General features: G+C 48.2%; 1 protein-coding gene across 1 annotated transcript in view; it reads right to left on the bottom strand.

The window, feature by feature from the left end:
* EFCAB6 (EF-hand calcium binding domain 6) overlaps positions 1 to 27,149 on the bottom strand; it is a 234,412-nt gene that overhangs the window by 52,967 nt on the left and 154,296 nt on the right. The window contains exons 21-24 of the mRNA XM_045779957.2: positions 25,733 to 25,965; positions 16,795 to 16,891; positions 12,052 to 12,170; positions 2,783 to 2,977 (exon numbers count right to left, since the gene is read on the bottom strand). Of these exons, the coding sequence (XP_045635913.1) occupies positions 2,783 to 2,977; positions 12,052 to 12,170; positions 16,795 to 16,891; positions 25,733 to 25,965 (644 nt within the window). The remainder of the gene's footprint in view (positions 1 to 2,782; positions 2,978 to 12,051; positions 12,171 to 16,794; positions 16,892 to 25,732; positions 25,966 to 27,149) is intronic.

Raw genomic sequence — 27,149 nt, 5'->3', positions numbered from 1 at the left:
TAGGGCTGGCTACGGGGTTCTTGCTCAGGGAAGAGAATGTACTATAAATTCTAAACACAGAATCTTGCTGGTAATTGTCTACCACCTCCGATATGTATTTGTGGAGAGAACAGTTCCTTGAGTATGCCTAGAAGAAAGAATCCAAAGGAGGGCAACAGTCCAGAAGAGAGGAAGTTGAGTGGGAGCACACTGGTCAGGAGAGGGGAGGGGCACTGACTTGGAAGCGACCTGGGCCATCCACTCCCTTTCCTCGTTGGCCTCCAGTGTGGAGCTGACTGAGTGAGCATTTGAGCAACCGATACCAATGAGTTGCATTAACTGTTCTGCAAATGTATACCAACAGCAGCAACGTTCTGGATTCCTCTACAGGTGTGTGCTGAATTCAGTCCCATGTTACAAAATGACTACTCGTCATCACAACTATTATATTCCACTTAATCCTTCAAAATGAAAGCAAATGAAGGTATAAAAAAATCAAAACATTTTTTGAGATACATATTTTTAGAAAATTGAGGCATTCAGCATTTCTTGGACTGGTTTCTAGGCAGTAATTATTTCCCTCGCAGAGTAAATGTGTGCACAGAGTAAATGAGGCTTTGGCGCATGGATCGCGCCACACTGCTGAACAGAAACGGTGTGAGCCGACACTCAGGGACGAGCTGCTGCTGCTCCGGGTCCGTGTCTGGTTCCTGGTCTGGACCGTGAGTCAGAGGTCCGAAGAGGGCGCTGTCATGGCCAGAGCGATGGCCACAGAGCCCTGCCCGACGCAGCCTTGCCGCGCCGGGCTCTGCCGGTTTTGCTCGTCTGCCCCCCAGGCCGCATCTCGGAGAGGGCCCGGGCTAACGTGGCTAGTTCGCTAATGCTCTGGCTCCAAATCTTCAACTCAGGCTTGGGCAGAAAAGAGCAAGGCATGGAAAACAAACTTGAGTTTTAAAAAAGGAGTTTTCTTAATTTTCTAAATGTATTTAGGGCACTCCAAACAAAATAAATTCTCTTAGATTTAAGAGGCAAATATAAATTTTGGTCACATTACATGAACCTGACTCGTCTTTCTCATCAGAGCAGGTAGAAGTTTCTGGAAACACGGAATTTTACAAGACACCAGGAAGACCCACTGACGCCAAAACTCAAAAGCCGGGCATCTGAAGGGCAAGGTTATTTGCCAATTTTACAATCTGACGTCTTTGAGAAAATGGAAGTCGGTCAGGCATTGTTGTGAAATCAGGCTTGTCGTCTTTGGTAAGACAGTGTGACTGTGGCAAGGAGGACCGGGTGAGTGTGAATCAGTTAACTGAGCTTGGTGATCTGAGATGGATGGTCTGGTGGCTCGCAGTTCGCATGATAAACAGAAACACGGGAAGGGAAAGAATGTGCCGTGAGCGTGCCGAGGACGTGAGATTTCTCTCGGAGCCTCATTACTCACAAGTGGCAGGAGGGAAGACACGAGTGGGTAATGAGGCCAGCCCTGTCTGGTAAAGATAAATTCCATTTTTTCTTTAGTTTTATGGAGTATCTGATTTATACCAATCTTGTGCCTATTTTTACTTTAAATTTCACAAACTCAATTCTCTTCCTTCAGGCTTATAACTCAGTAACTTGGACATAATTCAGGGGTGTGTTTGAACTGCTTTTCTCTTCAACCCCATTTAGCTATTCCATTTCTTCCCTGTGTCCTTGGGAGTTTTTATTTCCTTTGCAGATTCCTTAGCAACAACTCATTCGCTCATTCAGGTACCATTTGAGGTGGTGGGGACAGACAGCTGAAGTGACAGGTGGGAGATAGACAGAAACACAGAGGAGAGCATCATGGCGCTAAGGCAGGGCTGTGGAGTGAGGATAGAGTCCCAGCCTCGGCACATGCTGACAGGTGACCACCAGGACCTAGGACCAATCAAGAACATCCGTCCCCTTGCTTTGTGGTTACATCAAATGCAGCAACACTTTCTCCTGTTTTATAAATTTTTTAAATAGGACATTAGTAGCTAGTTTTAAACTTTAAAAGTAGTCATGTAAGGTCCCACCATCTAAATCCAACGCATCGCCTTTCACACAGCATCTTCTGGTCCCCTGTGGACGGGCATACACTTTTGCCATAGCTCCAATCACAATATACATACTGGTTAAAATGTCATTTCCCGTAGCCCTTGATCACAAACATTTCCCACAGTCTTTGTGATGCTACTTGAATAGACATGTACTTTTTCATATTCCTTGGGGCCACACTCTATAAGCAGTACACTCACTGGGATTGGCAGGTGTCCCTTTTCACTGTTGTTGAAAGCACAGTGCAAATCGTATCTTCCAACTGCTTAACTGTCGGCTTGTACTGTATTATTTCTTTGGGGTATAGTCCGAGTTAAAGAATATGTTCGTTCATTCTTTCATTCAACAGAGGTTTGCAGGGTACCTATGAGGTGTCAGGCACTGTTCTGCACTGCGTGAAGATGGGCATGTCCTTCTGGAACTTGCCTTCTCGTTGGGTGAGGGGCAGGGCCCAGGGGTGTAGGTTAGTAAACACCTAAAATGTTCTCAAAGGTGACCTACAAAATAGGAATGGTGTGAGACTGTCACTGGATAAGGCAGGGTTGGCTCATAGCCTTCTAGCTCCTTTATAGCTCTGTGACCTGGTGCCCATTTCTAGAATCTACAGCAGCGAAGGAGTATTATAATTTCATGACAACTTTGCCAGCACTGCAAGGTACCGCTTTAAAACCACTTTCGCCGCAAGGGTATGTGTCAAATGCGTGGCCAGCTTGCGGACCCGCAATTCTTACACACTTACTTGACTGGCACAGCCCTATCCATGCTCTGCTCCAGCTGCTTGACCTCCTCTTGCATCTGCTGGGGCTTCGTGAAATGACCCATGAAGTTGAAGTAATCCTCCGCGTAGGGCCGATGAATGTCTGCTGAGTAGTTAATCCCCAATTTCTGTAAAAATTCTTGGTAAGTTATGTGTCCTCTTCCCTCGGTGTCATAGCTTTGAAAACAAACAAACAAGACGGTCATCAGTAGCCACGGTGGTGTGCGAGCTGGAAAGGCAGACTCTCTGCTGTCTGGCAGCACCCAGACCTGATCTGAATCGGCAATGAATAGATCCTCGGGCGAGGAACCATAGGCTCACCAAAGTTGCAAACCTGCTGGTCTCATCCGTGGAACGGTCACACCTCCTGAGAGGTGATCTTGGCCACCCCAGGAGAGATCAACCACATTCATTCATTTGTCATTCTGTTGGAAAATGGTTGTGACCACAGAAAATTAAAGTCAAGCCTGCCATTTGTTCAACAGGTTTTTTTTTTTTTTTTTATTGAGCATCTACATGTAAAGGGAACTATGCTAAGGTTTAGAAGAAAGTCCTTCAAAAAGCGTATTCAATCTTAAAACTTAAATAAATGAATGCCATTTGATTCAAATCCCCCATTTCCTTTTTGAAGAGATGCCAATTATATACAACGAGCGAACGAGACCAGTAAGGAAAACAAGATAAGAATTCTGCTACTACGTACCTTTTATGTCATTTTCTATTATTGAGATGTTTCTGAATTATAATTCATTAAAAAAGGCATAATGGAGGGTTTTTATCTCCCAGCATTATTCAAATAGAAGAGAATTACTTCAATAAAAAATTTTAAGGCAAATTGCCAATTTTCTTTAAAGCAAAAAAAAAGCATTTATTTTTACTGAAAGATTTTGGTCCTCATCTGACCGATAAAAACGGCATTTGCGGACGTGATTTTTCCCACATGAACTCCGAGTTACAAGGACCAAGACTATATTTAAACAATGCTGTGGGCACAGTCCTCTTGCAGGCTGTCTGGACGTTTCTCTGACTGAGTGTAAGTACCCGCGGCTTTGCCTTTGTGCGGCCGAGCTTGCCTCTGCTCGGTAACTGACAAGACGTGGAAAATCTGCAGAATCCCACACTTGCTCGCCCCCGACACAAAGAGACCTTTGCGACTGTTTCAGTTGAGTAGCAATGAAGAAAACATATTTATTTCCCCGACTTTCTTGTCCTCGAGGGGGTGGGGTGGTGGGAGGAGGACGAAGGGTAGGAAGTTTGGGCAAACCCTTCATGCACTTGCCCTCAAACCTGCAAAGCATCCCGGGAGTTGGCATGCCATCCGTCCTTCCCCAAGGCCAATTGCGCCCTTTCCTGAGGTGCCTACAGAGCTGGGGGAAGGGGGCCCTCCCTCTCCCTCTGCTCATCGCTTCTGTGCCCCACACGTCTGCCGCGTGTCTGACTTCCACCTGCCCTGTCGGCATCCAGACCCACTGTGACCAGGTACTCTATCTTACAAGGCACGGAGAGTCCCCTCCTGCAATTGGAAGGCAGCACAGGGTGGAGACCTCTAAGTCAAACAGACCCTCGCCTGCCCTGAGACCCTGGCAAGGCCCCCGGCCACTCTGGGGCTCTGGTCCCTCCTCTGAGAGCCCCTGAAGGCCTTCCTAGACCCAACGTCTCAGGTCAGTGCCCTGACTGCTGCTCTTACTGTATTTATGAAACCATCTGAGGCCTTTCCAGGGGTCTGTGATTAATGCAGCCTTAGTACTTGCAAACCCCAACCCCCCCGCCATTCTACCTGTGTTCAGTGACTTTGGTTTCTAAAACAAAACCAAGTGACACACCCACAAAAGGGGGCCCGTGGGGTCTCTGGCTGCCAAGGCATGCCCTGTGGTTTTGGCAGGGTTGTGATTCTCCAGGCAGCCCAAGGGCCCCTAGAATGGCTCTTCCTGCTGCTGGTGATAAGACTCTAGCTGCAGAAAGGGTAGTTTATTTTCCATCAGTGTCCCTAGGAAGGGGAAGGGGTGCCACTTCTGAGCTCCTAGGGTGAGCCCAGAGCCACCCCTCTCTCCCTGAACTGCCTCTGGTCTGACTAGCATGGGGCCAAGCAGAGCCATGTAGTCATGCGACTCTGGTCAAAACACCCTTTGAATCAAGCTCCCCAGGGCGCCCCATTCCTACAGGAGGGCTCCTGAAAGAACGGTGTGTAGACTCACCGACCAATGACCCCTCTCTCCTCCTAAGTCCAAAGCGCAGTATCTCCACTTTCCTCTGGATTTCTCTGGGGCCATGGTGAGGATAGGTGGGTAAATGCACCCGGGGGCTTAGACCAGGGCCTGGCACCCAGTGAGTGCACGCTGGTTTTGGGCTGCTGCTGTTCACCCCCAAAGGCTCAACCACACCTTTAGAACGAGCCTTCCCTCCCTGCTAGACGGCAGGTTTCTTGTGGGGCAACCACAAGCAACCCTGCTGTGTTACCCTTACAAACAAACTCCCAGCGCCCGGCCCCAGGCCTCGCAAAGCATTGTCATCGATACTTGCGTGCTGGACTACCGCACGTGAAGGACGCGTGTTCCCAAGGAAGCGCCGCCGTCCTGCCTGTGTAATGCACAAGAGATGACTGACAACAAACTCTAAATCATGACACTTGAACTGAATGAAAAGACACTTCTTAATTACTTCATTAATAAAGATCATAAACATTCTATTCTCATCGCAAAGGAACAGACCAGATTGCACAATTGCAACTAAAATATTGTTATGAATGTGAATAATAAGGGAGTTAATTCAGCTTACATAACCTCACCCTTCATTATATAATCCTTTGTGTAACATTTTAAAAAATCAACTTGCCTATAAAGGTTGAATTTTAAAATGGCTCGGCAACAGATGTGCCAGGAAAAATGTGCACATAAACAGAGGACCCATAAAAGCTTGCATTTGCATGTGGCAATGGCTGCTAATTCATGATATAACCCGATTACTCTGCCCATTTATTGTGCATACAGCAATGCAGTTGTACACGCAACTGGAATACGTTCACGTCAATTGCTTTGCTCAAAGTCTTAGTCCTTCAGGCTCAGTTCAGGTACTTGATTCTTATGTCAATGGCAGGCCCACCTTCCACCACCTCTGACCCCAGAGTTAGAGCGTCTGGGGTCAGCCCCACTGACGACCCAGGCCAGGCAGCAGAGGCAGATGTGACACCTTAAGCAGCTTGGGACATGCAGAATCTTCTCAGGTGTCACCCATGAGGGCTGTCTGATGGCTCACATCCCCGCCCTTCAGGGTGATGTCCCCCTGCCCGAGCTGGCCACGGCCACCGGGCACAGTCAGCAAGTCCTGGTGGCGTTGCAGGTTCTGGGGCCATCCAGGGCCATGATCCCTCCCCGGTGCTCCCCAGTGAGGGGTGGTCTGGCCTTGGACAAAGCCATGCCGGGAGGGGAAACGCACTCCCTCAAAGACCACCCACTGGCGTGCCTGACAACTTGGCTCACGGTAAGTTATGTTGAGCTAGGAGCCCACTGGGCCAGTCATCCCCAAGCACTTCCAAAACTCCCTCCCAGCTACTGTGTCCCGTTCAGTCTCCCCTTCCCTAACCTAAACACCTTGCTCATTGGCCCCCTTGGGGCTGTCCTTGTCCCGGTGTCCCATAGCACGGCGCCCAGCACAGCTCTCACCGTGGCTGAGCCGAGGCAGGTGACCAAGCTTCCTGGTAACTTAGAGTCTGGGCTTCGTCCCATGAGCTGGTGTGGACGGCCCTGGGACCCTCGCATAGTCTTTTCTTTTTGTGTTGGAAGACCAAGATACAACTTACCTACCATATCAAGAAATGTGCAAAAATTGGGCATCAGTGATCCCCAAAACTTTCTCTCAAGTCCACTCGATCAGCTGGCTTTACACAACTAATCCCATACTGTTAATTCGGAGACTCGCCTCCCTGCGCTAGCCTTCTGGGTGTGTTTCTAATGCATTGTCTTCATAGTTTTTCAGCAAAGTCTGTTTTAAATCCAAAATAGTTGAATTCTGTCTGATGAAATGAGGCGTATGCTGAGCAGGTCCCTAGGAAGTGTCTCCCACAGGGGGCACCCTGGGGCTGGTGGTCCCCGAGCCGGACAGGCTCTGGGTCTCAGGCTCTGCTATGATGGGCAGTGTCCTTCGTCTCCCATCCCAGACTTCCCCCTCCTTTGGGCTCTGGGCCTCTGCTCACTGGGATGCCCTTCCCCCACCTCTGGCTACTGCCTGTTTATTAAGACTCAGTTCAGGTCTCGCATCTCCAGGGGTGGGGCGGGGAGGAGGGTCCCTCCCCGAACACCCGCACAGCTCCCACCACCCGCGCCATCGTGTTCCATGCTTACCCTCCCTGCCGAGCTGTGAGCAGCCTGAGAGTGGGGGCTGCTTTGTCTCCGGAACCCCAGCATCCAACACAAGGCCTGCAACTTCAAAAGTTTTAAAAAATTCCTGCTTCGTGATCGCTCAGATGAATGAAGAAATGAATGACTCCACTTCCATCTTGTAATTCATTCTTAGCTTTCTCTCCAAAACCACACCAAGCACCCTGCTCCTGAAAATCTCATCCTCACAGATCCTGATTTGGCTTCAGTGAGCAGGTTCCCTTTCACACCAGCCTCCTTCAGGCTGGAACATTTTGTTCCTTTAATCCTTGATAAGGCAGCCTACGTCCCAGCTCACTTCACACCACACAGATCGGGTCCTCCCCGATCTGTCCAGCCCCTGTGCGGTTAGTGGGGGCTGCACGCCAGCCCCAGGCCACAGGCGGGAGGGTGTCACTTTGGGGCTGAAGCCCACCCAAACCCCTGTGACCCTACAGCTGTGTAGACGCCCCCGCAGGGCTCAAGGAAGCCACAAGCTGGAAGCTGGCCGGCTCCCAAACCACCCCTTGGAAGAGAATCGTCCAGAAGTGCTGGTAAACACGCTGTAGACGCTGGGTGAGTGGGAAATAAAACACGGCTGTGCTGAGCCACTGAGACGTGGGGGTTAATTCATTTACTTCCACAGCATACACTAGACCCTCCAGACTAATCCGAGTCTCTAAAATAGTGCACTTCACAGGTGCTTAATAAACGCTGAGTGAATAATGGATGCTATTTTTTTTCTTGTCTACATTCTATATTCTACCCTGGTCTTTCATTTCATATTTTCAAAAGGGCAGAATGTTATTTGTCTACTCACTTCCACCTATCTGTTTTGGGGGGCTTTCCTATTCTGACAAGCAGACCCCCTGAGCTGGCAGTGGGTGTCTCGTGGGCCCCAGCCGCCCCCGACTTCCCCGTGTCTCCGGGGGAGGGAGAACGCCCCTCCCACTGTTAGGGTGACTGAAGGAGGCTCCCGGTGCGTGGACAGCCCCTGGTGGGCCAGCACCGTCTCGCCGGCTCAGCACTTCCTGCTCTGCAGGGCCGGCGGACGTGGGGCGTGGAGCAGGGCGAGACAGTCGCCATCGCCAGCAAACACGGGGCGGTTGCGAGGCACAGGCCAGGAGGGTGAACGAGGGCGAGGACAACTAGCTGAGATCATGGGCACGTGTAGAGAATGGGCGGGAAAGCCTCACCACCAGGTCACCATTTATCATGTCTGCTGAGTAGGTCACAGGTGCTCTGTTGCTGTCTTCTCTTTCCCTTTACGCTTTTTTGGATTTTCTGAGACTTTTAAAATGAGTATGCGTTAATATCGCAATTAGAAAAGAATTTCAAATCTCTATGATCTTCTTGCTACCCATTTTTATGCTTATGTATGCCAGGTACTCTGCATCTATTCTTTGGTCCCCATTGTCTCCTATTTGATAGATGACTGAGGCCCAGAGAAGGCGAGCCACCAGCCCACCATCACACAGCTCGTGTGGAGTCCCTTGAGTGCAGCTCTTGCTCGCAGCACAGCCCTTAGCTGCAGCCTACTCGGCCACCTCAGGTCATCTTCCCAATTTCTGCAGGAGCATCTGATCTCACATAGCCTCTCCTTCCAGGCTGCTAAAGGCCATTTGCTCTTCTTCAGTCTCTCTCACACCTGTCCCTTCCTTCCCGGACCTCCCTGCATTGCCAGGAAAGCTCACTGCTTCTCCCGTGGACCACTGAGACAGTCCCTAATTCATCTCTGTGCCTCCCACCCAGTCTCCTGAAGGTCATCTTCCTCCCTATGGCCAGAGAGATCTTTCTAGGACACAGGCCTGCCTAGGTCTTTCCCTACTAAACACCTGGTCTTGGGATGGGGTCCCTACATTGTCCTGCCCTTCATGATTTGGTTCAGCAGCGTGCAGCCTACTCTCCTGCCAACCGATCCAAGGCAGCCTGCATCCTGGGCACCCGGGTTATTCGGCAGCCCTGGAACGTGTCACCCTCCTTTGCCCGTTAGCTGGACGTTCCTCTGGGGGCTCTCAGCCCCACGCTCATCCTTTGGCACATCTTCTGAATTACCCACCCGGCTGCTCCCAGTGAGGTGTGCCTGGTCAGAAGGCGGCAAGAGGGCAGCACATGCTGTTTCCAGTGGCACCTCCTGCCATGGCCGTGGTCATGGCTCCTGCTCTGCACAGTGGCTGAGCTTCTAGCAGATTCTGAGGCAGAGCTGGGGTGGAGGTATCTTCCTGACCTCCAAGAAATACCCTGTTTCTCTTTTCCCCTCCAGTCCTGGGTTGGGGAGCAGTTTCCTGATCTCTGGGTCACTCCCCTCCTCTCTTGCTCTGTGAGCCTATGGCGGCAGCAGCCTCTGACCTCTGAGTAAAACCACATTCGCCCTTTCAGACTTCCGGCCCTCTGACATCTTTGGAATCAGTCACTGCATTCAGCCCTGCTTGGCCAGAAATGTTAGAGTGGTTTCTGCTTTCCTGCCCAGATCCTGGTATGTACATTCCTGAAGTTTCCTCTGTCTTGAATGCCCTTCTTCCTTCTCCTTTGGAGGTAATTCCACATGTAACAGAGGCCATTATGGGTTTCTCTATCATCTTTTTTTTTTTTTTTCTTGCCCCTGGAGACATAGCCACACTGCTTCTCCCAGACTCCCTTGCAGGAGGGAGCAGCCACGTGAAGGAACTCTGGCCAACAGAATGTGGGCAAAGTGACGGCCACATTTCCAAGCCTGGTCTCTACAAGGCTGACCCCATGGACCTCTGTGCTCTTTCCCTTTCTCTGCTGGTAGACACAGAAGATTCAGGGGGTGGTGGGACTCCTGGTCCCTGAATGATTTGTGGGCAGACACCCCCACCCCCGACACCCACACTAGATCGAGACATCATTATCAGGGCAAGTCCCTGAGATGTCGGCCCTGTTTGTTGCTGCAGTTAGCCTATCCTGACCAACACACCACTCAGACAAATTGAGCAGAGCAGAGTGAGGCACAGAGAGGTTAAGTAACTTTGCAGAGGCCACACAGCTGTCAGGACGGAGGCAGGAGCCATGACCACACGCCTGGTGGCAGAGCTCTCTCTCTTCACCCCTCACCGTCTGTGGGGTGCAGTCAGCTGAACAAACAGAGATAAAACTCTAACCTCACACAGTTTTCAGCACAGGGCAGACATCTGTATATTTAATAATGTCAAGAAATGAATAAAGAAATTTTAGCCCCAAGCAACTGGGAGTATCTCACTCCTATTTAAATGGGCATGTGCTCTATCCCCCCTTCAGGAAGATGAATGAGTGTGCTCTTCTCTACACAGAAGCCCTCGAGGGGAACACTTGGCTCCAACACCCCTCTTTCCTATGACTCACACCCAGCTCAGGAGCTCCTCTTGCCCTACCCTGATGAAGACAACAGTCTCCCTGGGCCACCCTTACCTTCTCTGAACTGTTTCCTGATTCACCTTCCTGAAGCATGGCAGGGTGACACCATAGCTCGGCTCAGCCTTAATTATTCCCAAATGCCTGGCTAATGATGCCTGAAAACTAGGACCATGGGGCCGTGATGGCCTTGTTCCTCCTTTCTCACCCGGGAACCCCAGGCTGGTGCTTCTGGAACGCCTCCCCGACTGTCCCATGGGTCAAAGAGTACTCCTTCACCTTTGGCCCCCTGGAACCATACCAACCTCACTCCTACTGTGACAGCTTCCTGCTCCTCCATGCCTCCCCCTGCCCCCCGCCCCTGCCCTCCTGCTTTTATCTCCCAGCCCCCTCACCATGGTCCCTCCTCTGGCATTTGTCACAGGCTACACTGTGCCCCAGCATTTGGGTTACTGCTCATGTCCCCCAACGGGTCCCTGACTATTGGGACCACACAGTTACCTCTGCATCATCCCAAAAGCCTACAGAGTGGGAGGTCCGACCGTGTGCCCATGTACCCCAATCCTTTCGTTACTCAGTGGGACCTACTCATTTCATCTACTGAAAGAGAATATGAATAAGGAGCCTACATTGGCTCTGTGTTGGAGCCAATCTAAAAAAAAAAATAAGGATTCTGTAAGAACTTCAAGTTGCTTTTCTAAATTAGACACAAAACAGCCCACCTAATTCTAAACTCGGCCAACATTTCAGCCTTCCACTTTGAACAGATGAAAAGCTAAAAAATTACATGAGCTGCTCTGTGAGCTCGCCCCTGAGAGGACGCACAACACTGGTGTGCCGTCCTGGGGGGACGCAGGCGGCAGCGAGCACATCGCGAAGACGGAGGTAATTCAAAGACGGATCTGGAACTTGGAAATGGACTGCATTGTTAGCGCACTTGAAACTCAGACATCTACATGGGGAATATTGCAACTGGGGGGCCTAATTCAAGAACAGCTAAATCTAAAATACATTTTGAAAAATGTAACTAATATTAGATGTTATGTTTGGTTTAAGACACCCTCGGGAAACTACTCCAAGTTGCCAAAAGTTTGGTTATTTTCTTTCAACAAATTACTTATCTATAAAACAGTTGTGCGACATTGATTTCCATCTTTAGGCAATGGGGAGAGACGGCTTCTCCCCGTACCCGTTGCGGCTCTGTCTGCTGAGCTAGTTGTATTAGAATGAAGTCTTTGGGGAGTGACTTAGTTTTCTAAAATGATACAAGTTTGGGCTTGAACTCCGGGTTCCCTGCAAATGCAAAGCCCTCAAGTCTGGTATCGATAACAAGTGTCTACCCCGATTCTCCATGGTCCCGAAGACCAGCCTCTTCGCCGAGGCTGCTTTCTCGGGGGAGCAAGGACACAGGACAGACACAACAGAGTGGAGACCTGTTCTGGCCCCACACCACACCCCCACATAGCAGCACGAGGCTGGGGCTGAGTTTGCTGCAGCCAGCAACCTGGGGCTGTCGGGATGGAAGGGAGCCAACCTGATTCCACTTACCTCATCCAGAGCTTTTCAAATTCCCTCGGTGTTAGAGGAATATCAAACCCATATAAAGCGTTCTTTATATCCCGCCGCCGAAGAATGCCGTTGCCCTCATTATCAGTTTCTATAAAATTCTAGAACATGACAAGACAACATTTAGTAACATATAAAACGTGTTCAGGGCACTCTAGAGGACTGTCAGTAGTCAATATCTGGAACAATCTAAGACATTTCTCTCCCCATCTACCTGCTTAATTACCTTTTTATCCAAGTTCCAGATACCCTCACCATTCCTGTGAAGAAGGTGACAGAGCAAAACTCGAACAAGTGTCTTGTACCGGAAGGGGCTTTTTTCTGGGTAATGAGTGGTCTCAGGTGTGTGATCCGGATTCTTCTCCTGACCAATAACTTGGGTTCAAAAACTATTAGAAAGGAGGGTCAAGCAGAGCCTGGGAAATGAGACTGTAGCCCTCGCAGTGGATTCGGCCCTCTGGCCATAAGAGGGGGATGAGGCTTGTGAGACCCCAGCTGTTACGACCTTTTTAATGTCCCTGAGGGGCGCAAAAGGTATCTGGGGATTTGTCAGCCATTTAAGAGGGCCACAGACTAGCAGGTAACGCGAGGTACTCGGCACGGACTTAAATTGTTTGCACGTAATAGCCCATCTGACCCTCCTGATAACAACGCTGCGGAGTAGAGGTGGCGGGATGTGTGCAGAGTTCTCCGCCAGCATCGCGCTCACTGGTGAGGACGGAGACATTCCCTTTAAGGTCAGACACAAGGTAAGATCTCTGCTGCTCTCTCTTCAACATGGTACTGGAGGTGTCAGCCAGTGTAGTTAACAAGAAAAGGGTATAAAAGGTATAATGGGGGGGGGACAGGAAGAAATAGAGCTGTCATTATTCACAGATGACATGGCTGTCTATATAGGAAGAATCCACAAATAAAAGACTATAGTAAGAGAATTTAGCAAGGAATCTGGACTTTATATCAATAGGCAAAATCATTCATATTTTTATATATCAGGCACAGAAAACAAATTTCAAATTATAATATTTATAATAGCATCAAAAATATAAAGTCGTAGGAACAAATCTTACAAGTGACTGCAAGACTGCCACACCGAAAAGTCTAAGACTTTATTAAAAGATACTGAAAATATCAAAATAAATGGAGATACACTATGGGCACGAACTGGAAGACTCAAAATTGTAAAGAAGTCATTTCTCTTCCAACAAATTTCCTAGTAACTTTTGTTTCTTTGTGGAACTTGACAAACTGATTCATAAACTCTTAAAGAACGAGGAGGAGGGACACGCCTACCAGCTATTTAAAACATATTACTGAGTTATGGTGACTATAAGGATGTGGTATCGGTACCAAGACAGACAAAGTGACCAGTGGAACTGAGTAAGGAGCCCAGAGACACCCATGGGCCTTGAAGCAGGATGGTGGTGATGCCGTAGATCGGCGAGGGAAAGGACGGGCTTTACAGGGGCTACATAGCGAGGTCTCCATACGGAAGACTGGAAGAAGACCCCTGCCTCCCAACACACAGGAAATAGGCCGTGTAGATTTCAAGACCAGGATGTGAACGGCTACACCGGAAAGCTGCTAGAAGGACCTTGGAAGCTTCCAGAAGGACATCTTCATGACTTCAGGTGGGACACAGTTTCTTGGCCAAGACCTACAGGTAAATGTTAACACATCTGACAACCTCAACAAGAAGAACTTATATTTACCAAAAGATATCCTATGAGAAGGGTGGAAACACAGAACACGCACCGGAGAAGACATTTGCATCACGTATCACTTTACAAAAGACCAGTAGCTGAACTGTTATAGGAGTTCCTGTTGACCAATGAGAAATAACCAGACAACCCAGTGTGAAAACTTACAGGCAGGGACTCGATGGAGAAAGGAAATCTGACTCAGGAATAAATGAGAAGATGCTCTCATTAGTAACCCACACATGCCACTTAACGCTACAGTGAAATACTGCATACACCCACTGCGGAGGAGAAAAATTAAGTCTGACAGTATCAAGTGCCATCACAGTTGAGCTGAGTGGCTGGGACTGAAGCCGATGGCCCACAGAGCCAAAGCTAGTCACCATCTGGCCCTTTCACAGAGTGTGCCACGCCATCTAAGACGTGGACAGTGTTCTCCTCCTTCATCTGGATGGTGGTTATGTGGCAGGATACAGCTTGGGATACACGGTGACCACCTTAAACGTACCTAAGCTATGCATGTACGTTCTTATGTGTATTACAATACCTATACACTACATGTGTTCGTGTATATTATACACACATATTATATATGGTAAACATACATATAATATGCATTGTATTATATTCCACTGTAAAGTCATGCTTAAAAAACAAGCTTAAAAACAAGCCACTTCAATCGTAATTCACACAATTCTTTAGTGCCCTGATTGGTGTATACACCACAAGTCTCTTGAGGACAGAGACCGCGTCCTTTTTTGGTCACTGTGTCTTTAATATCTTGCAACAGTGCATCATTAATTCATGGTAATGTTTGCTGAAGAACTCAATGAACTTGTTTTCCAAAAACACTTCCATGGGGACGAGCCTGTTAGGCCGCCCAGAATGGGATGATGGCTGCGTGTGTCTGAGCGTTCGGCTGGAAGCATCCTTGGCCCAGCCCGGCTGAGCGGCTCGCCGGGGCCCCAAGCTGAAGACGTTTCACATGCAGTTTTCCCGGAGACTACATCCTTTTGATATTCGCAGGTTCCCGTTTGATAAATCCTCAACAGCGATGCAGCAGAAGGGAGCCGGGGGCCCCGCTTTGCGGCGCCCCACAAGGAAAGAGCAGGGGTGTGGTGGCAGCCAGAGAACAGCCCCCTCATCACCGGGCGGCTGTCGTGAAGGCTGCTAGTCTTAGCTATGCATCACCATACTTTCTGCAAGCTCGGAATTCAGAACGAATGTCTTCAGAGCTTTACTCAAAATAAAGCAAGACAGTGGCAGAGCTGTCTGATATGATACTATTAAGACAGGCAGGGTCATTCAGTCCTGCGGGGTCCGAGAGGTGTGAGGACAGGCAGGACGCCTGACTCCAACAGAGTGGCCCCACGCGCTCCTTTGGAGCCGCTCTGATCGCTCTTCCACTGTAACCCTCCGAGTCTCCTGCCCTCCCCACACTTCTGCCAGACTCAGTTCTAGAAGAGACAGACCTCAGGCTGCTGGTTTAGCAGCAGAGCACTCCGAGGTCCCCGCGCCTCCTCTGAACACACTGGGGGTTCTGTGGAACATCAAGGATAAAGATGACTTTGAGAGGCCACGGGCGTCACGATGCGGAGAGGCGAGTGCAGAGGACATGCTCGCAGCAGTGAACACAGAGACGGAGCGGGGTCACCAGCCCAGGCGGGGGCGGGCCCGGGCAGGGAGCAGAGGAGGCCCCACAGAGCCATCGTAGAGGCGGGGAGGAAGAATTTCAGGAAGGATGGACGCCACAGGGCAGAAGCAAAGACCCCTGCAGCCCTCTGCTCACTCCCCAGCAGCCTGTTCATTTTCCCCAGAGCGCCCACCTGCTTTGTTAATTATCTGCCTTTGCTCCTTAACCACCACCTGCCCTGGTCAGTGAGCTGCAAGGTGGAAGCAGATGGACCTTTGTTACCACCAAACCCCTGGCACAAAACCACACGTCCCGGAGATGTGCCATGTACATTGGAGCAGGGCAGGATGCAGCTGGGAAGCCCCCGGGCCCACGGAGAGCAGTGCCAGCGGAGGGGGTGCGATAGGGGCAGGAGGAAGAGGGGACAGAGGTAGCAGGGAGGAGAGGAGAGGTGGGCCGAGAGAGAAGCCAAGGAGAAGGCGTGGAGAATGGTGTCCCACAGTGTGCTCGGCCCTCTCCCGGCTGGCGTGCCTGTGTAGCTGCACCCTACAGCCCAGAGCTGGCCCCGCGCTCCCAGAGGAAGGCTCTGGAAGGCCAGCCCTGCCCAGTGGGCACGCAAGAACTCCTTCTGTGTGATTTGCACCTTAGGCCACCGCACAGTCAACTCGGAGGACAGAGGACTGGGGAGAGGCAGCGCAGGCGCGGCCCAGGACTTACAAGACAGAACTTCACGGTGCACGCAGGCCAAGAGAGGCAAACATAGAGAGGAAAGGACCAAATGAAAGCAAAGTGGGGGCATTCTTCACAATAACGTGAAAGCACCTCCATAGTGCAGTTTTAAAGATACTCCCTAAAGCGAAGGTATTGTGTCCTTGCTGCATTATGAAAAGCTAAGCCCACACTGCAGACTTCTGGAGGAACCCAGTCCCGCATGCTCGCTCGGTCCTGCTCTCCGGGGGTACAGCTGTTGTTAGATTATGTTCCTGTCTCGACACCAAATCAGTGTACAGGACTGCCCGTCAAGGGCACTTACCTTCAAAATGTGCTTTCTATAATTTTGGAAGGCAGGAAGAAATACCACTGAGAGACGCATGTTTTGAACTGCGTAAAAATATGATAGTGTCATTGTTTTCACTTACATTTTTAATTCATATCAAACCTGAGATAAAGCTAGGAGTTTCTGTCCACGTAACTCCTACAATGACTCATTTTCCTAAACATCAGTTGACCTTGAATGTGAGAATTTATTTTGAAAAAGTATGTTAAGAATAGCAGGAGTCACCGACTGGGTTTACAAAGACTGGGTCTAAGGGTTTACAAAGCTTGATCGTCCCAGCGATCGGGGAATGCTGAAATACACGTCCCTTCCTTTTAAGGAAATAACCATTTTCTTACCTTAGATAAGTCTGACCATCTGGCTTTTGCTTTGGTAACAAGATACTGATGCGCCTGTTCACAAGCTAGTTCTGAATCTGCGACCTTCTGTTTTGGTCTTAAAAGAAAAAAAAAAATAACTGTGTTTAAATTTAATGGACTCATTAATCTCCCAAGGGGCTCCCCATCCCCGTTCGTTTCAAAGACACCGCTAAAGTCTATTTCACATCTGGTCTAACTTAATTCTTAAAATACAGTCTTGTTTCCCCAGCTGTAGGTTAGGGAAGTCTTCTTAAATTTTATAATTCCTTGTTTATTTTCAGATAAATGCTGTTCAACTTTTTCTGCTGCTCACAAAACAAACAGGGCTCATTTATCCTCAGAAGGGGAAAAAAACCACAATAGAGTAGTAAGTATCTTCAGAAAGAAAACAGCTAAAAACTTTTATTTCTGAACTCCCACACTGGAATGACTGGAGCACGGACTTGAGGAACAATAGGGGAGGATCGCTTACGCGGTCCCAGCTGATGTGCGCAGGTTGGGCTCACGGTATGTAAAATGATCAAAATTCTGTTTGTTTTCTCACAGAATGATGAACACGGAAGACACTTTAAAAAACACCCTGTGCTTACCACCGGGGCTAGGCCACGGCGAGGTGCAGTGAGGGCTGTGGCTGAAGCAATTCGAGGTGCCCTGGATTCTTCCACTAAGAGGGGGCAGTGTATGAAAACTTGTAAAGCCCTTCCTCACTTATTCCTCTGTCAGTGCTTTGCTCCTGGGGCACCTCTTACTCCACTTCTGGGCACCTGAGCTTTCCACATCCAGATCTGCACCTGAAATATTTTCCCTGTGGCAATAAGAGCACTCGAGACATTCCTCCAGCAAAACGGACCGTATAGTCGTCACCCCGACAGTTTCCTGAAATGGGATCACACTGAGGCCCCACTTGGAAGACACACTTATTTTCAGGGCCGTCGGGTGATAAGCACATCTTGCCTGAGAGTGGATAAGAGGGACACCTGACCGAGGCCCATCCAGACCCTCATAGAAATTTTTCCTTTCGGGACCCAAGAAAACCAGTGTGGGGGACAGACGGCAAACAAGCTCCATGTAGCCCTTTTAAAGAAGTATTACTTCTGCTTCTGCAAGTGAAGCGACTCTAAGAAATGAAGTCTAAAGTCAACCACTATGTTGCCAGTTGAGAAAATGCAGTTCGTGTGTTCCGAATGATGCAAGACAAAGGTTTATGTAATCCTCAAAGAAGGGCTGCTTTGAACGCGTCCCTCTGTGTGTGACACTCGGGTCGGCAGCACTGGGAGGGTTTCTGGGGTAATGATGGCCACCGTGAACTCAGGGACCAGTGCTGAGCACTGCCAGTCAGGTGACTCGCAGGATCTTGAGTTTTCCTGGCAATGCTGGCATTACCATCCCACTTGGCAAAACAGGAAGCTGTGGTTTAGAGAGGTTAAATAACTCGCCAAAATCACACACAGCCAGTACCTGGGAGCCATTCAAAGTCAGGTCTCTGATGCCACAGATACCCTTCTCACTACCGTTTTCACTCCCATCTGAAGCTACAGGTTTGGTGCTCCTTTAACTTCACTCTTCGTAGGAAAAGATCCATTAAATATTACATTTTTTAAAAAAGTAGGCTCCACACCCAGCGTGGAGTCTAATGCGGGGCTTGAACTCATGACCCTGGGATCAACACCTGAGCTGAGATTGAGAGTTGGACGCTTAACCGATGGAGCCATGCAGGTGCCCCCGCCCCCAATACATTTCACAGAGCTGAGGGCCACCCTTGGTTTTTATGCACTTGGGGGGAAGGGTCCTCTTTCCACTTAGCATTTCTGTTTCAATTCCTCCCTTCGAAGGAATGCTGCTGCTCCCAGACAGCTGTCCCGGACCACTCCTCAAACTCCTTGATGACCTACAGTGCCCAGCGCCTGCTAGTCACCAGGTTCATTGGTGGCCGTGATTACCCCAGAAACCTACACTGGGCTAGTGACCTGTGTGCCACATAGAAAGGGTCTTATTTCAATCACATCAACTGTGAATTACATAAACCGTGACTCCCACAGTTTGGCAAACACAAGTTCTTGCATTTACTCATTTGGCAGGGTGCTGAGGACCAGTGGCAGGTTGGGGGGGGGTCTCTTCCCTCTTCCTTAGTTATCGTTCACATGGACCAAATGCGGATGGGCCCAGCTTCATTTTCCCTCCTGGAAAATGCCAGCTCCATGGGTAAACTAGTGTGGGCACATCTCCCTTTATTGGGCCCTCACCCCAGTCTTTAAATTCACCAGTTGCTTCTATATTGCCAAATCCAGGCGTCTTTGCTGGCTTTTCTGTTCCATGTGTCACTGCTAATGATCTCTCCCCTCTCTGGTTGCCTTCATCATGCTGCTCTTTAAATGACACCATGAGGGGGGCCACCTACCCTGGGGCCAGGCAAATGTGTGCCTTTCATCAGTGTGATTTTCCCTCCCTACCTGGCTCCTTCCACCCTTGACTACTCCTCTCTTTCCATCCTGAAGTTTCTTTACTCTTCTGAAAGGTGATCCCTTCTCATGTCCCCAACTACACCCTGATGCCATTGACCCACACGTCTGTACCCCTAGTACTATAACGTCACCTGCTTTTCCGTTCCATCTCTCTCCAACTGCCTACCGGACTTCACAGAATCATGGAATTTCAAGGGTAGAAGGGGATCCAAAGGTCAACCAGTCTAATCCTCTGTCCACAGTTCACCACTAAAGGTTTTGGAAGGTTGGCAGGCTTATGTTGCATTTTCACAATTATTGCTTAAAAGGACCTTAGGTCCTAATGATGCATATTTCCCTGCCTTCACTTTCAGTCTCCTTCTAAATCCAACCTGCACCCAGAGTTCTCACCTGAACTTCCCCCAAAGGATGCAGATTCTATGTCTGCAAAGTCAGCGTACCCAAACTGATCTCACCATCTAAACACATATCCAAATAGCCCCCACCAATCTGATTTTCTTCTAGGCCATAAGTCTTGATTATTTTCTTAGGGGCCCATGCTCAAACCAGGGACTCCTACAATTTTCCCATCCATTTCTCCCCTGTCCCATTTTACATACCAGTCTCCTCTAGAGAGATAGGATGGTTTTTCTATGGTCTTTGCCAAAAGTTACTGATTTCTACTCCTTTTATCTGACTCTTTAGATCTTGATAGGAAGACGCACCCTTCTTATCAGCCAGTCTATCAGACACGAACATATACGAACTCTTACTATGTGCTGCTCTAGGTCCTATGGACTCACTGACCAACAATGTGGACAGAGCCAACATCCTCAAGGAGCTCATACAGTGATGGCGGGAACTTACGGTGAACACCAAAGATAAAGCAAAGAAGTCTTAAAGGCAACTTGAGAAAAATGACAGGTTCCATCTAGGGGGGCAAGACCATCTGAATGACTGCAGACTTCTCACCACAAACCACGGAGGCCTGAAAGCAATGGAATAGCATTTGCAAGGTGCTGTGAAAACAACTGTGTTAACCCAGAATTCTATACCCAACAAAAGTACCTGCCAGGAGTGAAGGAGCAAGAGAGATCTTCTCAGTGAAGGAAAACTAAGACAATTTGTCTCCAGTAGACATGCTCTCAAAGATCTGCTGAAGGAAGTTCTTCAGAGGAAGGAAAATGATAGCAGAGAGAACTTAGAACTTCAAAAATAAAGGGAGGGAAGCAGAAATGGTAAGGATAAATAAGCTATTTTTCTCAGATATCAAAATGCATGAAGCAAAAATAGAACTGGAAGGAGGTGTAGACAAATGCATAACTATTTTTGGAGACTTCAACACTCCTCTCTTTGTAACTGATAGAACAAATAGAAAATAAGCAAGAACACAGAAAACCTGAACACTATTAAGCAATTTGATCTCATCGGCACACTCTACCCCACAAGAGCCAAATACGCATTCTCGTCAAGTATCCATGGAATAGTCACCAACACAGACCATCTCTAGGATCATAAAATAAAGCTGAACAAATGTCAAAGAATTAAAATCATACAAAGCGTGTTTTCTGACCACAACAGAATTAAACTAGGAATCAGTAACAGAAAGATAGTTGGAAACCATGCAAATATTTTGAAATGGACAAAAACACACTTCTAAATAATCGTGGGTCAAAAGAAAGTCTCGAGGGAAATTAGATAATATTTTTAACTGAAAGAAAATTAAAACCATAACATATCCAAGTCTGCGGAATGTAGCCAACTCAGTGCCTATAAGGAAATTGAGAGCATTTAGGGTTTCTCTTAGAAAAGAAAGAACCGGAATAAAAAAATCTGAGTTTCCAAACTTAAGAAAATAAAAAAGAAGAGCAAACTATACTCAGAGCAAGAAGAAAGCAGGAAATCATAGAGAGGAGAAATCAACGAAATTTAAACAGAAAAACAATAGAGCAGAATCAGTGAAACAAAAAAGTGGCTCTTTGAAAATATCAATAAAATGATAAATCTTTAGCTAAACAGATCAAGAAAAAAGGAGAGAAGACACCAACTACTAATATCAGAAATGAAAGAAGGGTATTACTAGTGACCCCACAGATATTAAAAGAATAATAAAGGAGGAATACTATGAACGACTTTATTCTCATGAATTTAACAGCTTAGATGAAATGGACGAATATCTGAAAAAACACAAACTGCAAAAACTCATTCAAAAAGGAAGAGAAACTGTGGCTGATCTATTACATTAATTAGATTCATAGTTAAAGTACTTCCAACAAAGGAAACTCCAGGACCTGATCACTTCTTTGGTGAATTATATCAAATATTTAAGGAAGAAATAACAATTCTATATAATCCAGGAGGTGGAAAAGAACTGGCATTCATAACTTTCAGTTTTTCTTAGAGATCTTTCAAAGAACAACAAAAAAAGTATTTATTTTCTTGATGAGATAAAACTTACTCTATCTTGCAATACCACATGGGTCCATTGACTCTCTTATATATATTATGGGTCCTTAGTGATCTTGATTTCAATTTTACTAGATCGATTTCATTATCCTAAGAAATGGTCAATCAGTACTCATTGTTTCCAACTATGCTAAAAAAAAAAAAAAGAGGGAGACTAAAAGAGTAATAAAACAAAAAATGAGGAAATCGCTTAGCTGATGATATGATATTGAAATGAATCACTCCCCAGTCTCCTGATTGCACTGCCCAAAGTATACCAGCATCTTTCAAGAAGGTATAAAAGGAGACAGCAACACCATCTTTGTAATCTTATGTTAGTTTTCCTCGAACACATTGAGAAATTCAGAATGCTTCTTTCATGCTCAGATGGCAGAGGGAGGAAAATTGAGATAAGAAGATGTTTCCCAATGATCAGATGAACAGGAAGAGGAAAGCACATAGAACAGCACTCTGGATTCCAGTGATGATGGTGAAATGATCATATAAGCCAAATCTCTTGACAAGTGAATGATATATTTCTAAGAACAAAAGGGAAATTTGGCGTTTTAAATTCAGCTAATCATTGAACAGGAAGGACCCGATCATACAATATTTTGTTGACAAGAAGCTAGATTTTGCTAAAAGGACACGTGACAGTGTTGTTTCATCTACTACGATGTAAATGCACAAAAACGGGCTTGATGTGGGTTGTCAGTAGATAAATGGACAGGCAGGTGCGTTTTAAACAAGGGAAGAGACCAGAAGAGGAGAGATGATGTAAAAATGAAACAGGTCATTGGACTGATCATTCTAACTGGTATTTCTACATCTAAAAATGAAAATGTTTTGCAATGATGAAACAAACAAGGTGGTCTTACTCTCTTCAACAAATTTATAACCCTCCAAGTTATCAAAAGTATTGTGTTTTGTTAATGCCGGTGGAAAGTGAAGGCCCAGAAGGCAGAGAAGCCCCCAGCAAGAGGTTGGGATGGCTTCTGGAAAGGGATGGCATTGGGGTTTGGCTGGTGGAGGAAAGAGAGGCTGGTGTGGTGGGCAGGTGAAGGAGGGTGAGATCTCTAGGCGGAGAAAGGGGTCCGTCCAAACAGGGACCCTGAGTTCACATCTCTGCCCACCACCCATCAGCTAGGTCCTCATCTGGGAAGTCACATAGTAGTGTCCGCCCCCCGCCCCCACTGCAGGGTATTAAAGGATTTGTCTTCACAAAGCATGGGCATGGTGTCTGGCCATGGGAGGGTCTGGCTTTCCAAAGCAGTGCCGTATTTGGGGTCTCTGCTCTATCTCCGCCAGACCCTTGGGAGGCCACACTGGGTCTCCCTGGGCTGCAAGCTCTCCTCCTTTACGTCCATCCTCTACTCTGGGGCTGCTGAAGGATCTTTTTGCAGTGCGATGTGACCCCTGCCCTCCACAGCATAAAACCCTCTCCTGTCTGCTGATGAAGGATGAACTCCTTGGCCCTGTTCTCTGGCCCCTTCTCAGCTGGCCCTCCTGATTCTCCAGGACTCCCCTCCCCCCATGACCCACCGTGCATGCCACTTCTGCACCTGCACCCGTATCCTCTCCCCATTTCCCGAATGTGCTCGACATTCCCACCTCTGAGATTTTGTAAATGCCACTCTCTGGCCTTGAATCACCATCTGGTAGCCTGCACCTGACAAACTCCTACTCTCACCTCAAGGTCCCACTCAGATGTCCCACTTCTCCCATGTGCCTCAAGCAGGCTTAGCTGTTCCCAACTCTGTGGTGCTTTAGACATCCTTATATGTCAGTGTAGCTCTTTATTTATTTTTTTAAAAGATTTTATTTATTTATTCGACAGAGACAGCCAGCAAGAGAGGGAACACAAGCAGGAGGAGGGGGAGAGGAAGAAGCAGGCTCATAGCGGAGGAGCCTGATGTGGGGCTCGATCCCAGAACGCCAGGATCACACCCTGAGCCGAAGGCAGACGCTGAACCGCTGTGCCACCCAGGCGCCCCGTAGCTCTTTATTTTTGTACTTGTACCATATTCAACCGTGATCTCTTTCAAAAGGAGCCTTATTCATCTTTGCATCACCTTGTCCGGGGGCAACATCTAGCACATAGCAGACCCTCGGTAAATATTTGTTGAATGAAGGCGTACGTACAAATAAGGCTGAGTCATCTGAATGGGAAGACGGCGCTTTGTGGTTGAAATTTTCTAGGTTCGTTCTGCGTACATTCGCCAGAAAATTCTTTCTGAAGGATATTTGTGTATTGTTTTAATGTTAAGCAATCAAGTCTCATATTAAAACTCCTCAGAACTTGAGAAATTGGAAGCAGGTGTCCAATCCACATGCTATATGATCGTTTCACTTAGAAAGAGACTACAGTTTTCTTTCTGGCTCGTTTTTCTTAAAGTACAGGCAAAATAAAACCAACGAATTCAGAGAGAAAAATTAAAGAGTAAGATCAGAGGGCCTCTGCAGCCTAGCCAAGTATCATGCAATCTGGCCCAGCGATGGGGGCTCCTGGGGGCTCCCCGCTGTAGGCAGCTCCCTTGCCTGGTGGAAGGAGTGGGCCACCGGTACCTCAAGGGCAGAACAGCCTAGTGAATGTTACTACCGTGCAGAAAACACACCTTCGTATTATCATAGTGGATGGTAATGTTTCCAAAAATAGTAGTATTGCTCAAGGAGTGGCTGAATGGCTTCTTCATTCAAGCCTGCTGGCGTTCAACAGATCTCAATGGGGTAGATAGTAATGGCACTGCTGTTACTGCTTAAGGGGCGTATGCTCTCAATCAGAGAAATGGAGAAGACAAATGGAGTTCCAGCTGGGCTGGACACACAGACTCCCCTCCTTTCTGGGAGGGAGGCTGGCATGGGGTGGACAGGGATCAGGGGTGCAGCACTGCCTGGGAAAGGGCTGGAGGGGTCCTTGTATCTCCCCAGAGAGCTGCACGGCTGACACCAGATTTATAAAAAGATATACAGTCAATCCTTGAACAGTGAAGGGGTTAAGAGCACCAACTCCCACACAGTTGAAAATCCCCATAGAAGTTTTGACTCCCTCCCCCGCAATTAACTACTAATAGCTTACTGTTGACTGCAAGCCTTACTGAGAACACAATCAATTAGCCCATATATTGTATGTTACGTGTATAATATACTGTATTCTTACAATGAAGCCAGGGAAGAGAAAATGTTAAGAAAATAATAAGGAAGATGGGGTGCCTGGGTGGCTCAGTTGGTTAAGCGTCTGCCTTCAGCTCAGGGCATGATCCCAGGGTCCCGGTAGGAGCCCCCCATCAGGCTCTGTGCTCAGCGGGGAGTCTGCTTCTCCCTCTGCCTCTACCTTCCTTGTGTGCTCTCTCTCTAAGAAATAAATGAAATCTTTTAAAAAAAGAAAATCATAAGGAAGAGAAAACATGTTTATAGTACTGTACTCTATTTGTAAAAAAAAAATCTACACATAAGTTAACCTGCAGAATTGAAGCATCCTGCGTTGTTCAAGGGTCAACTGTGTACGTATATATTTACATTCATAAAAAAAGCCTGAAATGATACTGTTTCCATCAATGACCATAAGGGGTTTGGTAAGTGCGTGGATTGCGTGGGCTGACCTGTTAGTCCCTGGATGAGAGTTCCTGGACAAGCGTTGATGTGGGGGCTCCCCTCTCCCCTCACGTGGCCCTGCACAGCTCAGACAAAGGGCAGGGTGCCAAGAGGTCTCAGAAGGCTGAGCAACACGCATATACATCTGACCCCCGCTTTATAAAAGAAAAAATATAAGAACGGGTCTACATTGTGTGCCTCCAAAGAAGACTGGCCCGGTTCACGGAGAGGTGCCGACACGATGCTCATGGGTCTAGATGAGGTTGCACCTTCTGATCCGCACCTGTACTTTCTAGCTTTTTTACATTGAATGCATATTCCTTCTGTGATTTTTCTGGAACCACCCAAAAGACAAAATAATTGCTCCCTCCACCCCGTGGGCACAGCAGGGGCGTTGGGCTGGCCGCGGGCAAAGGCGCTGAGCCGCGCTGCCCTCTTACCTAAGGAGTCTCTGAGGCGCGTCATCTGTTCTGAATGGTCTCTTCTCACACAGATTTCGAAATTCCCGAAAATTTAGGGTGACGCTGAGTCTCAAGCCAAGAAGGCCCAGGAAGCGCTCAAACTCTTCGTCTTTAAGGTTGAACAGTAAGTGCAGTAGCAATCTGTGAAGATCATGCATGTTGATTATGCCGTCCCTGTCAGTGTCTATTTTAAAGAAGGCAGAGTAGGGGTCCTAAAAACAAAACGCACACGTCAAAGCACTTTCTTCTGAACCCCGACGACAACACACTTACAACCCCGCACAGACGGACTCATCTCCGAAACGAGGAAGGGGCGGCGTCCCCATTCCTGCTTTTGGGAGACCTCCTTCCACCAGGAATATCCTTGCCAGGATATGTTTTCCCAGGAAATGATAAACCATGTTCTCCGGTGCCCTCTTTTAACGCAAAGAGTCCAGGAAAAGGGACAGGAAAGGCTCATCTTTCCCTTCCCCTCTCTGTGTTTATGGTACCGCTCCTTCCAGCACCAGAAGCAAGAGGATGCTGGAACGTTCCGGGGCAGAGAAACGTCTAGATCTCAATGTTTCTACAGAAGTTTCATGATGTTTGGCGAGTTCTGTCTACAGGAAAACAAACGCAGGACTGGATGTCACTCTGAGGGGCCATCCAGAGGCCAGGGCCCGGTTTTCGAGGACCGTGCCGAGGAGCCAGCCTGTCTGAGATCCGCGTGCCCGCTGCACCCTCGGGACGTTGCACGGGTGCACCTGCTGTCGGTGGTGCCACAGAGGGCACGGCCACCCCCATCCTGCAGCTGAGGAGACGGAGGCTGGGTGGGAAATTGTGACTTAGCGGCGGGCTGCACCACCTGGAGGCGGACCCCAGCTCTGCCACTGCATCTAGGCAAGATCTTTAACCTGGCCACGCTTCCATTTTCTCATCTGTAAAATGGGGATCATGAAAGTCCCTACTTCCTGGGCGGTGGTGAGGGTTGAACATGCTAACGTATGCCAATCACCTGGCACGTTTTCTAAGTGCCCTAGCATGTTGTCTGTTACTATAACTGTAGCCTGACGTCGCACAGCAAGTGCCTGGCACCTGGGCTTTGAACAGGCTCTGTCTCGGCCAATGCCCATGCTTCCCCCGTATGCACTTCCTGCATCTCGGTCTTGAAAAGTCGACCATGTGGCCCCAGCACCCCTCGTCTCCTTCAGTACCTGACGCAGCCCCCACCCGTGGGTTCATCTGGTGACACTGGAGGTGCTGCGCTCATACCTGCATGTCCTGGGCTCTGCTTTGTTTAGAACAAAGCGAGCCCTGCTATGACTCAGGTATCTAGTCCAGACGTTCTGGGATTTTGTGGAAAGATCTATCTTCACGCCTGCATTCACTCAGCACCTCCTATGTGCCATCACTGTGC

The sequence above is a fragment of the Ursus americanus genome, chromosome 17, assembly GCF_024610735.1.
Source record: "Ursus americanus isolate L20-20 chromosome 17, mUrsAme1.1.p, whole genome shotgun sequence".
In the NCBI taxonomy this organism is placed as follows: domain Eukaryota; kingdom Metazoa; phylum Chordata; class Mammalia; order Carnivora; family Ursidae; genus Ursus; species Ursus americanus.
The sequence above is the reverse complement of the archived record's forward strand: the minus strand, read 5'-3'. Positions and strand labels throughout refer to the sequence as shown.